Here is a 13,941-nt window from a genome sequence, read left to right as displayed (position 1 = left end):
CGAGGTAAGGTATCTCCTTGTTTTTTGAATCTGAACTCTTCAAGTTCGTTGCGGATTTGGGGATGTTTTTAGAAGGCTTTTGGGTGTTTTCTAGACTAAAATTGAAGGAGGGATGTTAGCTAAGGAGTTGGGGCTCCAAAACTAGGGTTTATGGGGGGCTAGGGGAGCTTCTAGACCTACTTCTCCTAGGGTTTATGATTTGATACGAAAATAGGGTGTGAGCACCTCTATTTATAGATGTTTTTTAGGGTTGATTTGGATAGAGTTAGTGTTTAATTAGAGATCTTTCAATTAGAGTTGTGTTTTAATTAAAATTGTTTTAGGTAGAATTGTGTTTTAATTAGAATTGTTTTAGGTAGAATTGTGTTTTAATTCAAATTGTTTTAGGTAGAATTATTTTTAAGTTAGAACTCTATTAGATAGAGTTATTATTTAATTAGATCTCTATTATGACTTTTGGTCTTATTTGATTGACTTTTAATGTTTTGACTTTAGTCTTAATTGATTGACTTTCAATATCTTGACTTTAGTCTTGCTTAATTAACTTTAATTTTGACTTCAGTTTCACTTGATTGACTTTAATACCTTGACTTCAGTCTTGCTTGATTTATTTTTATTTTTGGAGAACCCTCTTCCATTATTTCTTTAATTCTTTGGACCCCCAAATGGAGGGGTCCTTAAAGAAATATCCCACGAACCCTCAACGATTTTGCCTGAGAGCCCGATTAATCGATTTTTTAGGTTCAAATTTTTAAATTAATTTTATTAATGTTTAAATTTAATTATTTAATGTTTTATTTATTAATTTCGAATATTTTAATTATGAAAATTGTGAAATTACCGTTTTGCCCCCAGAGAGGACTTTTCACGTTTTAAGTCAGTTTTTAATGTTCCAGGATGTTTTAGAATCAGTTTTTCGTAAGGAATTCAATGAGAATGTTGGTTTGTGTCATTTATGAAAATTTTTTGTGTGAAATGGTTGTGAACTTTATGAGGGGCATTTTCGTAATTTTGTCAAATTCTGTTAAAATTGGCGAAATGATTTATTTGGTTTCGATTTGTTATTTTATGTGTTCGAATGGGTTTTCCTAAGCGTAACGGAGGCTCTAAGGTTGTTTTGAGGTTAGGGGTATTTTGATAATTTGTTCAATTTTTAGTGATTTTTATCGTGAAACTTCTTTTTGGTCTGCAAGATGATGATTTCTATGTTTCTGGGGTTGTGTTTTCCTAGCGTAGCGTGGTTTCTAAGGTTTTTTCAGTTCGAGATACCTCATCCGGATTTCTGAAACATATCTGGTAACAAAATAAAACAACGGAATACACATCCATCATTGGGAATCATTGCGATCGGGTTGACGAGTTGATTAATCAGGCGAGTGCAAAAATGGGGTGTCTACAGATCCCACTATATTAATCAAAATTCATTCGATTTAATTCTTAATACTAGATCCAAATGAGCTCTCGGGCTTATTTGGTCAAATTGGGGTGTCTACAATATGAGTTAAGTATTTAAGAAAATTTTGATTATTTTTTCAATTGGTACAAATTTCGACAAGAGGCTTCATTTGGTTTCAATATGACTATTTCTAACTCTCGAGGTGTCATTTTCCTAGCGTAATGGGGTCTCTAAGGTTATTAACATATAACAGTCCTAAGCATATATTTTCTACGTTGGGTATAAAATGTGGCAACTGTAGACACCCTATTTCTGCATTCACCTGATTAATCAACTTGTCCACCCGATTGTAACGGTTCCCAATGATGGATGAATATTCCAATACTCTATTTTGTTGCTAGATATGTTTTAGAAATTCGGATAAGGTATCTCAAACTAACAAAACTATAGAAATCACGTTACGCTAGGAAAATATAATCCTAAAAACATAGAAATCATCATTTTAGAGACAAAAAGAAGTTTTACGATAAAAATTACTAAAAAATGATCAAATTATCAAAATACCCCTAACATCAAAACATCCTTAGAGCCCCCCTTATGCTTAAAAAAATCCTTACGAACACATAAAATAACAAAGTGAAGCCAAATAAATCATTTCGCCAATTTTCACCAAATTCGACAAAATTATGAAAATACCCCTCATAAGGTTCACAATCATTTCATACAAAAAAATTTCATAAGTGACACAAACCGATAATCTCATCAAATTTCTTACGAAAAATTGATTCTGAAACATCCCAGAATATCAAAAAATGACTTGAAACGTAAAAGTTCTCTTCAGGGGCAAAACGGTAATTTTTTAATTTAAAAATTCTAAATTTTAAAATTAATAAATAAAATATTAATTAACGTAAAGTAAAACCTTAATAAAATTAATTTAGAAATCTAAACCAAGAAAATTAATCAATCAAGCAATCAGATAAAATTGTTAATGGTTGCTCCTTGATAGTTATTAAAAGACCTTTCCATCTGGGGGTCTAAATAATTAAAAATATAATCAAGGAGTTCTCCACAAAACTTAAAAATATAATCTTTCATTGTGCGTAATAATTAACACCCTAATCTAAAGAAACCAAGTCAATCTCTTAAGACTTAAGTCAAAACCATAATTAAAACCCTAATATAAAAAGACCAAGTCAATCTCATAAGACTTAAGAAAAACCCTAATTTACCTTATCTAAAAGAAACCTAATCAAACACTAACTCTACCCAAAAAATTCTATAAATAAAGAGCCTCCACAACCTAATTTCACAGGTCAAAGAAAATCCTAAAAAAAATAGGTCAAAAACCCTCCCTAACATTCTCAAAACCCTGATTTTGAAGTCCTAACCCCTTACCTATCATCCAAACCCTAGTTTTTATTCACAAACTCCTAGAAACTCTCCACAAAATACCCAGAAATCCATCAATAAATTTAGGAAACACTTTAATCTAATAAAGAAGTACTTCATCTTAGAGATCTAAAGCGGATCTAGTGATAGAAACGAAGTGAGGAGTATCTTATGAAGAACCATTCTAACAGTTCTAAGGGAACAAATTATTACGATCATATAGGTATTTTTTTTTTTTATCTTTTTTATTTATTTTATTTATTTATTTTAGATTTTTTTAGCAATATAATCTTCTTGAGAAATAGTAGAGACCGACGTTTGTTGGGCAGGGTTGGTGCCTAACACCATTCAACTCCGTAACGTGATTCCCGGACTTAGTTTCTTTTTGTAGATTAGTTGTTTTTATCCATCTTGAGTCAATGCTCGGTTCTTAGACCGTAATAATTAGGTGGCGACTCCCAAACCTCAAAATCAAAAGAGGATCCACACACCCCGCTGATCGAGGGCGCTTTCAGCAACGATCCAAAGCGTGTGTAATTTTTATGTATAGTGTACCAAGAAAGGAAATAATGGAGTCACTAAGAACATCGAGTACTTTGAGGGGAGTTCGGAAAAAATAAAAAATGATTCTAGAGAAATTGAGGAGGATTTGGGATAGATTTCATTCGAAATCTTGAATTCATTTTGCTCTCATCATTAGGAATCCACAACAATAATGTGTTAGATTGTCGGATCAGGCGGATTCAAAATAAGGTGCCTACAAATGCCCTTCTTTGACAAAGGGTGTAAGTAAACTAGATGGAAAAAATTCACATTGGTGGATAGTGCAGCATTTGAATACCAAAGCCAGTTACATTTTATTTTACAGTCTGATTTGACAATTCATCGGGGTGTCTGAATCCTTGAGGAAAAATTATCCCCGGACTAAAGGGTGTTAAGTCATGATGAGGGTGTTAGATCCTTGAATCTTGAAAATTCTCCTTGACTAATGCAAAGACAACGAGAATGCATGTGTGTAATGGTGTGATGGTATGATAAAATGATGCAATAATGGTGCATCTCCGTTTTGTACACTCATGATGATAAAACTGAGCAAGAACAATGAGTGAAATAAACAAGCAAAAAATCTGAGCAAAATTTAGTAAGGTCTGAGATAAATCTAAGTAAAAATCTGAGCAAAATCTAAGTAAAGTCTGAGCAAAATCTAAGTAGGGTCTAAGTATAATTTAAGCAAAAGTATTAGCATAATTTGAGTAAAATATGAGAAAAAAAAATCTAGGGAAAAATCTAAGTAAGAATCTGAGAAAAAACAATTTGAGAAAAAAATTCGTGCTAGATTGAGAATCTTATTTTACATGTCTGGGCAAAAGGAATGAGCCAAAAATGAACAGAACTATCGTGAAAATGAAAACATCCTGATTTTTTTTAGGACTTGGTCTTAGCGATTTCAAACCAATGTATGGATTTCATTAACCCTCAAGGGTTTTTCAAAATGTTATCAAGAGGGTAACCCTTAATTCAGGGTTAACCTTATCATTTGTGGTCAAAATCGATCTGGCTTAGAAATTCTGTAAACAAAATGCCCCTAGTTTGACAGGAAAAAGTATATTGAGAATGAACCACTAGACATAGCTTGAAAAACATCCCTAGTGTGAGGGACAAGGCTTCAAATTTCTCATAAGAAAAAAAATGCCCCTTATTTAGGAAAGGTTGAAATCTCGAATTACCACAAGTGTGATAAAAAGTTGACTTTTTAATTCTGATTTTTGTGTTGAAGATTTTGGGTAAGAAATGTTAGAGGTCTACTTTTTATAACATGGTCCTCACAAGAACCTTTTAAGGCATTATTTGAGAAATACTTAAAATAGTCTTTTAAATTAAAATAACTAAACTTTTTGAAGAAAAAACACAGAGACCCTATGACTCATGTTTAGGTGTATATTTGATACACCCCATTATTTTTTGAAATTGATGACAAGCTCCCTTTCTTCTCTCATAGACTGTGAAAATGACCTCAAAGACCTCGTCATCGTTGTCATCCTCATCTTCATTCTCATTGTTTTGTCATCAACGTCATTGTCATCTTTATCATCTAAGAGGTTGAAGATGGTTGGTTTTGTAAAAAAAATCAAGAATTTTTAGGTCAGTTTTCATAAGTCTATAAGAGAAGATAATGGTCACCATTTTTAAAACTTCTCAAATATTCACCAAAAGTGGAGGGTTGTTATGAGCGGGAGACAATTTCTTAGGGCTCTGAATGATATTTTAAATATTTATTTTAGGTATTTGATCAAATAATACTTCAAAAGGTCTCTATAAACACAATGTTCTAAAAAATGGGCCTCAAACTATTTATATTCAGCCTATAAATACTTCTATAAATTTTTCCAAAATTACATTGTATGGTCGTTTTCCCTTTATTTCCTATTGGAAAGACTATTCCTGAATACTTCAAATATAGTACTGATTTTAGCTTTAGTTTGTCCGTTTATTTTTTTAATTCTTTTTTTATCCGTAAGTTGGGGTATTTAAGGATTGCATTAAGCTCTTGAGGAGCAAACTCCCCATTTGTAATTATAGAAAATTCTCTATGAGAAGAACCTAAATTTTTTTATATTTTATTTCAACCACACGGTTGGCTTCTTTCCATTGAAAATCAAATCTGCATTCTTCAAAATTGTGAGAATGATACTTATTGAAAATTGTCATTTTCTAACTTTATTGAAATAAAATATAAAAAAAAATAATTAAATTTACATCTGTCATACTTCCCTGGCAATATACAAAATCAATTTTTAAAAACATCATAAACGAAATTTAATAGAAGTGATAACATTATTATTGAGACTCCCATAAATATCAAATTCTCATTATTACAAAACATTATACATTATTTTCATCCTCAGTGGAGGGGAACACAGAATAAAAAGGTTGACCAAAACTATCATCAATTGGTTAAAATGCTTCTTTGCTACTCATTTTTCTTGTGGGAAGAAGGAAAGAAATGAAATAAAACATATATATAATAAGTTAAGAAAAATTTCTCTAACTAGTCGAATCTGAAGTCAACACTTGGGTAGATCGGATGGTGGAGGTGGCAGCTTCTGATTGGGGAGATCCCCATCCAAGACGACCCAAGCCATTTTCAAGCCCCAGCTTGTGTGGATTTCCAGGTGGCAATGCATAAACCATACACCTGTCATCATTTTCAAAACAATACAATTAGCACAATTGTATATATTGTCATAATTTGAACTTTTTTACATTAGTCCTACATTCATATAAATTCAACATGGATCACTAATATAGAAAGCATAGTATTAAAACTTGTCGAGTTGACTCAAAGTGAGCCAAGTTGTTTGTAAGTAATTTGTATTTCAAGGTGACTTGGCCCCCAAAATTTGATGAAACCAACTAATCGACTTAACTTGACAAATCATTGAGTCAACTCTGAAATTTGATTGAGTCAGCTAAAATATGCCATATAGGTCAGAAACTAGATTAAATTCAAAAAAAATAAACATTTTTTATTTGACTCATCCGAGCTAACTCACAAGTTGTAGGCTTGACTCAACTCAGTAGTCATTTGAGTCGAGTTTTAAAATTTTGATAGAAATATTATCAATTAATCTAATGTAATCCAAGGAACTAATCTTAATTGATGCTCATCTAAATCCGTAAGATATGTTATGAAATGCATTATTTTTACAATGATAGAGTGAATCTCATATACATTATCTCCAAGGAATTACCTCTATCACCTACCAGTAATTCTATTGTCCCTTAAAGAAAAGGAAGGACATGCAATTGTTATAAGAATATCAATAATTCATCTTCATGGTTGGCTGGAAAGTCCAATCATGTTTGCTGGCAATAATGTGCATAAGATATAGAAATATTGACCTAATTATAACCATAGTCACAAATTCGGGAATTTTTTGCACAGAAAGGTGTCTACTATAACAATCAACAATGAATCGGGTGATCAGAAAAATTGACGAATGTTTTTTTAAAAAATCACCATTACTTTGGAAAACTCTCCAAACTTTTTATCTAAGTAACCGTCCTGACCCCATCTGATAATTGCCAAATCTAAACTTGGTTACCAATCATACAAGTATGATATAATAGTTGAATTGATGTCGTACACACCTGGGTTGTCAGCAAGGAAACGAATGGCAACCCATCCACCGGATGGCACACCAATGGTGTTCCTCTCAACAGGGTCGACAAGATTGAAATTTGCAGGATCCGTATTGGGATTATAGTTACCGAATCCTTGCCCCACTACGAAAAAGTTGAAGCCATGAAGGTGAAGAGGGTGGCTCTCAGCGCCAAGTATGCTTGTGTCCTGCATCACTAGCTCAACACTTGTGTTGAAGGGCAATACAACCACTTTTGTTCCATTACTCACCATTGTGTTATTGGGGGGTATTCCTGTGTAGTTGAAAGGAATAATTGGGTTGGTAGGGAAATTAGTTGTGTAGACACCCAAAGATTTTCCCAAGAAATAAGATTGCATGAGGGCTATGGTTGGCATAACAAAGGAGACATTGTTTATAGACGCTGAGAACATAGTTCCATTGGGCCCTTGGCATGTTTGGTTTGTAGGACAAGGGTTTGTGCCCAATCCCACTGTGAAGAAGAATCTTTTATCGACAGTTTGTGGGACGTTAGCAGGGAATTGGGTAGTGGCTAAGCTACGGAACTTCTTTGTGAAATTCATGGCTAATGAAGTATCATTAAGAGAAGGAAGATGAGGTTTGAAGAGTTTGAGTTTCGTAATTGAATTGGGAGAAGAGGAATGAGAGGGTGGTTCGTATTCGAGGATGGCAGCAGTGGTGGAATTGTCGAATGTGCCAAGGCCAGTGGCATATGGTCTTGCTAACATAAGGAATGTGGCATTGGGGAAGTGAGGTTTAGTTTTGAGAAGGACATTGGTGGTTTGTCCTGGAGTGATGAGAAGTGTATTTGTTTCGAAAGGTTTAATGTAGACAGCATCAGCATCGACTATAGTTAATGTGTGGTTTGCGATGCTGAAGAAAAGTTCATCGTTGAGTGCAGCGTTTATCAATCGTAGAAGATATGTCTTTCCGGGCTTCACCTTCAGCTTGAACGTATCTGTGAGGGAGACCACCCCATGTCAAAACAAGGAATAATAATGAAGATTTTACATTCCCACATCGTCTACACCCAGTGAGTAGGGTTGAAACCCAACTACTACACCTCAAATGTTGCCCCCATAGATCTTCTAATAAATGCAATAAAAAGAGATTATTTGAGATAGAGACCGAAGGGGGGATATTTGAGGTGTAAGAGTGGGGTATCAAGTTACAACGTCTAATTAGTTAGGTATAAGATCTGGACTCAATTTGGATATTTAGTTAATGTGAGAAAATTTGGGCAAGCCCTAAAAGGCCTGGTTATGAAAGTGAGAAAGTCATCACCCCTCTCTTCCTCTTTATTAATTTTTTTTATTTTATTTTAAGAATAATGATTTTTTGACGCTCTCCTCTCACATGCGCTCCCATCACAGAACTGTAAATCATTCACCTCGGGATATGCAGAATCATAAATCTTTTTGTTATTAATCGCGATGCAAATGATCCACGGTCCTCTGATGGGGGCTTTTGTGAGAGGGGAGGCGTCAGATTATCATGGCTCTTTTTTTAATTTGCTGCATGTCCCATTTTCTTGGTGTGTGTTTTTATCCTTATTTGGTGTGTAATACATTATTTCATTACTACTATAAATCATCAAAACCCAAGGCTGAGATCAACCAAAAAAACTGTTTCCTAGGGATCTTTCGAAATTCCTAGGGATTCAATTTTTATAGAGAATCTCTAGGAATTAATTTCATGATACTTTGTATTTTTTTTCTTTTCCTTTTTCTTTTTATTTTTATTTTTTTTCCTTTTTTGTTGATAAGATATCTCATATTTAATGCTTTGCTTATTTTCCTAAAAAAAAGGTAAAGGCCATAAAGACCAGCTCGTTTTTAAACAAAAAATGTTTTAGGGTTGGGCTAGTTCTTCAGCCCAAAAGGAAACTTGAATGCCCTGGAGGTTCTACAGGCCCACTGATAGCCCTACTAAGTGACCTTATTTTACAAAATTCATTTGTAATTACCTTTTGCTGAGCAGTTGTACAATGGCCCTGGAAGTCCATTAATGGTATAGGCATCAGAGACGTTTGGGCCTCCTCCTGTCTGCAAAGCCTGACTGATAATTGCCTCAGGATCTGCCTTAAACCACTCTCCTGGATTTTGGATTTATATATAAAAAAAATGTTAAATATAAGAGAAAAAAGTGACATAATTCAATAATTTGATCTTGATAATTGTTACTTACCAAAGATAATTGGGATTTCCTTGTATGGTTTAGTGAATGGGTAAGGAACACCAAGCTTAGGAAGAATGATGATGGGTCCATGAACCGTTGATCTCAACCATGAAATGTGGGCATGCCACCATAGGGTCCCTCTCTGGCCCACAATTGTGAAGTTGTAGGTGTAGGTCTGGCCGGTCTGTATGGGGCACTGAGTCACGTAGGCTGGTCCATCTGCCCATCCACTCCGAAGCTGTCGAATTCCATGCCTGTAATTGCATTATTCACCATTAACCAAAAAGATTAAAAAATAATAATAATAATAATAATATTTGCCACACCAAACTTTGCAAACGGCACCCCAAGATGTGTGTTAATTCTTTGGCGATTTACATATTAATTGGGGTGGCATTAGCAAAGTTGGTGTGGCAATAGTATCTCTCAAAAAATTATACACTTGTATTATTAGTTTCCTCTCAATCACACTAACAAAAATAAATGTAAATTTTATGACAAATAACAGATACAAAGAGAATTGCAATTCGATCTGTTATATATACTTTCCTTTAACATGTCAAGCTTACTTTTGTAATTTCCTTTGTGGTTTTCAATTAGTCAAGCAAGATACTATATTTTCATTCATAGAAGAAAATATTCTTGCTTGCTTACCTAAGAAAATAATAATAATAATAAATTAAGATAACTATATAATTTTCTAGAATAATATTTATTTTTAATGATTTGAGTCACCAGAACTTTCCCATATATAATTTAGGGCTTGAACCCATATATCGCATTGCAAGTTTGAGCTAGGTCATGGATTCAAGTCCAGTTCCTTGTTAGCAATCTCCTATTTAATTCTTGAAAAATTCATGAATTTTTCACTTTTTTCAATGAAAGCATTATTCTTCGGATTATTGAAATATTCTGAATAATTCACGGATTTTAAGTTTGGAAAGAATAAAACATGATTTTTTACGAATTTTACAAATTTTTATAAAATTTGGTAGAAAAAAAAAAAAGAGGCTACTATAACGTGTTGTATTTTGCAAAGTGTAAACTTGTAAGTTGTGACGTGTAACGCAAATAGACTTTGAAGCAGCCATGATTCAAAATTTTCGAGGAATTTACCTTTTTACATGAAAAATGTCCCTTTTTATCTTAAAAAAAAATAATGACATGGTCCTCAACATTTATTTCAAATTACACCTTAATTTTTCAAATTGATGATTTATCCCTTGACTTTGGTCTTCTTTAAAAATCAATGGAACAATAACCTCAATGTCCTCATTATCACTACCATCATTATTACCATCACCATTAACATCACCAATTTCATCATCACATCACTATTAACATCATTATCATATGGCCAAATTTTTTATTTTTCGAATTTTTGAAATGAAACGGATAATACACGTATGAAGCATACGCCGCATATTTTCCATTTATCGAATTTTTGGCCGAATTTTAGACCGGATTTTTACAATCCAGAATTGAATAGAACTTGAATTTTTCACAAATCAAATTTTTGCCGTATTTCGAATTACTAACAAGGGTCTAGTTTACCACATCGAGACCCAAAAAATAAAAGGGATATTTTAATCCCATAAATTTAGAAATATTAGATCAAATTTTAGCAACAAGACTAATTTAGAATGATGGTGTAATAAGATGAGAGTTCCATACCAATGGATAGAGATATTGTTCTGAACATGGTTAACCACCTTAACAACCACCTGGTCTCCTTCCCTTGCCACAATCTGAGGCCCTGGAAACTGACCATTTACAGTCACGATGCTCTTAGTACTACACAAATGAGTGAAGTTCTTCAGCTTAATCTGCAACAACAAAAAAATTAACAGAGAGAAATGAAAACCCATTATTCATTAATTTATAAACAAAAACATGAATAAAATGATTATGGAGCATAATATAGCCATGCAACACGTACATCAAACTTGTAGTGCCTTGTTATGCCTGCATCTATAAGCCCAGGGAAGAGCCACAAAGCACATAATACAAAGATCAAAGCTCCAATGGAGACTTGTGATGAAGAAGGTGCACCCATCCCTCTCTATCTTTCTTAGTCTCTTTGGTGGAGATGATGAAAGACAAGATTGCTGAACAACTAAATGTTTGGGTACAGAAACATGAAAGCTTTGAAGGTTGTTTATATAGAAAAAAAATAATGATAAAAGAACGTATATGGGTTGTTGATTAGGTGATGAGGTTATGAGAGAAATATGTATTAAAGACAGATGGTCTTGAAGTTAAGTTGGACCGACAGTTGGTCAAGCTTAACTTTAGAGTGTTGCCAAAGTCAATCTATCAGATCTCTTTCCTGTTTCCGTCAAACTTTTCCCTAAAGACAAGATTCCTTAAGAATTCTAAAAATGGCACTGTGCTTTACTATAACACGTACATGATTTTGACTCATCTGCTTCTATATCCACACAAAAAAAAAAACAAAAACGAAAACAAAAAAATTGGTTTAATTTTTGGTCTGCTCACTAAAAAACTAGTCATATTTTATATCCACCCTTAAAAATTTGTTATATAGTCACCTTGGATCTTTGACCTTGTCTAAAAACCTCTGGAGTCTGGAACTGGGTGGATCATAGTTTTAAGCTTAATCGAGTCGACTCATATAAAAATTCACGAGTTGACTTGGATGAATCATATAGTACTTAAATATATTAAGTGAATTACTATTGCCACACCAACTGTGTGAATTCTTTGTTGATTTACATAGGAATTGGTGTGGCATTAGTAAAAGTTTGTGTGGCAATATCAACCCTCTATATTAATTTATAAATTTAAAATTTTAAAAATAATTACTCTTCGGTATTATTTGTTTTAAAAAACGTTTAATGATTATCTAACTCGAATCTGATAGACTAACTAAAAAACTCATTGACTTGGCATGTGCAAGAACCATAGATTTTTTTTCCCCTAGTATATACAAATGCGCGTCCCTATGAACATGGGTAGTGGAGCCAATCATCTTTTTATTTGGATTATTAAGACAAATTCGTTTGTCGTGTCCAAGTCTTTGACATAATGCACACTTTCTCTTTTTCTTCTATTAGATCAATTTATTGTAGCTTTTAAATCTACCCGCATTATGAATATTATCTTTTGCCTTTTCATCCTTCGGATTTGCAAATGTAACAATTGAGATGAGTTATCACTACATTTCTCAATTGTAGTTTGGGATGAATTGACGATAGAACCTAACGTTATAGTAGGTAGGCATTTGTAAATTTATTGAGATAGTTTATTCAAGTTATCCATGAACATTTTGAATATCTCTATTGGAGGTGCTGCAACACAAGCCAATTTAGTAGTCCATTGACACATAAAACTGAGTCTCAAAGTTTTTGACTATTCTAATCCATCGCGAATCTTTTGTGAATCTATTACATTAAATTTGTTAGCCTCTTGTCTCCATCTTATAAGAATGAAGTGCGACGATATATTATCAATGTCTAGACATGCGGATAAACACCTGCATAACAAATTATCCCTCAAAACTCAAATTTCTTGCATTTGCATGAACCCTCATAACTATCCAAATTTAAATTCACCATAAACTGCTTGGATTCACCAATATTAACTTTCAATATATAAGTTTGATATCGATCTTGATTCCTCCTTCAACTTTATATCGTTTCACTTTAATTCATTCTTCTTTGAATTTTTCAAACACCTTTCTTGTACACAGTTTCACGACATGATTCAAAAGAAAATTGTCCTCATTTATACACCCATTCTTCATTGAATTTTTCAAACACCTTTCTAGTTGTTTGTCGCGTAAAGTTATCTCTTAAAAAAACAATAACAAATATAAAAATTAAAAATATACTTTAAATTGATAAGTATGATCATTCTACTAAGGACTGGGGAACTAATATTTTAGATTTTAAAAAATCAAAGGAAAAATAATGTTATTTCGAAGAAAAACTAAATTTTATAAAAAAAATAATAATTAAAATTAAGAAAAACTTACAATTTAAGAAAATCTAGAGAGAATAAATCTATCAAAATAATCTAATTAAATTTAATCTTAATATTCAAATTCTTGATAGATAACTCAAATAAAAAATCCAACTAAAGATTTTGACTTTGAATATTTTTCTTTAAAAACCCTTTTAAAATAGGTCTAATTAATTATTTAAAATTTTCTTCTCTTAAAATATTTTATTCCTCAATGATCCTCCATCATGGCAAGCATCTAATATGATGGATTTTTTTCAATAATAACGGATCACGCTAAGCATGGCGGATAAAAAGAAATAACTAAAGAATACTTATGATCCAAAGTTGTTGAAAAGAAATTTATAAAAACCATTTAAAAACACATGCAAAAATAAAAATGCCAGAATTAAATCTAACTAGTTTAATGTGGCTTCATCAATCTCCCTAGAATGGAAAATTAGTCAAGCATGATTAGAAATACGCAATAACAAAAAATAAATAAATTACTTATCTTTATTATTAATGAACTCCTAGAGATCCTTGCATGAAATTTTCTTTGTCTTTAAAAATTGCAACAAAAATAAATACAACCTAAAGCTAAAAGATGAAAAAATAAATAGATAAATAAATAAAGATTAAGAGTTGAGAGAGTGAAAGAGAGAATAGAATTCAAAAACTAGAAAGTTAAGGTATTTTTGTAGATAAAGACTAGGGTTACTTTGACAATAAATTTTTGTCATCTTTTCGTCTAAATTAAATCTCTTCATCAAATAAATATATGTTCCCCTCTCGATTAGAATTCTAACCTTACTGACATTACTACATTTTTGTAATTAAGTCAAAAGT

General features: G+C 32.5%; 1 protein-coding gene across 1 annotated transcript; it reads right to left on the bottom strand.

Moving 5' to 3' along the window:
* Nucleotides 1–5,640: 5,640 nt before the first annotated feature.
* LOC147384535 (laccase-17-like) lies at nucleotides 5,641–11,244 on the bottom strand. Its single transcript, XM_086425601.1, has 6 exons — nucleotides 11,069–11,244; nucleotides 10,804–10,955; nucleotides 9,139–9,383; nucleotides 8,918–9,046; nucleotides 6,941–7,909; nucleotides 5,641–5,984 (listed from the first exon to the last, which is right to left on the bottom strand). Exons 1-6 carry the CDS (start codon nucleotides 11,183–11,185, stop codon nucleotides 5,854–5,856), a joined length of 1,743 nt encoding a protein of 580 aa, XP_086281727.1. The 5' UTR covers nucleotides 11,186–11,244; the 3' UTR covers nucleotides 5,641–5,853.
* Between the last annotated feature and the right edge of the window lie 2,697 nt (nucleotides 11,245–13,941).

The sequence above is a fragment of the Akebia trifoliata genome, chromosome 15 (genome assembly GCF_017979445.1).
Source record: "Akebia trifoliata isolate Shusen 1 chromosome 15, ASM1797944v1, whole genome shotgun sequence".
NCBI lineage: Eukaryota > Viridiplantae > Streptophyta > Magnoliopsida > Ranunculales > Lardizabalaceae > Akebia > Akebia trifoliata.
The sequence above is the reverse complement of the archived record's forward strand: the minus strand, read 5'-3'. Positions and strand labels throughout refer to the sequence as shown.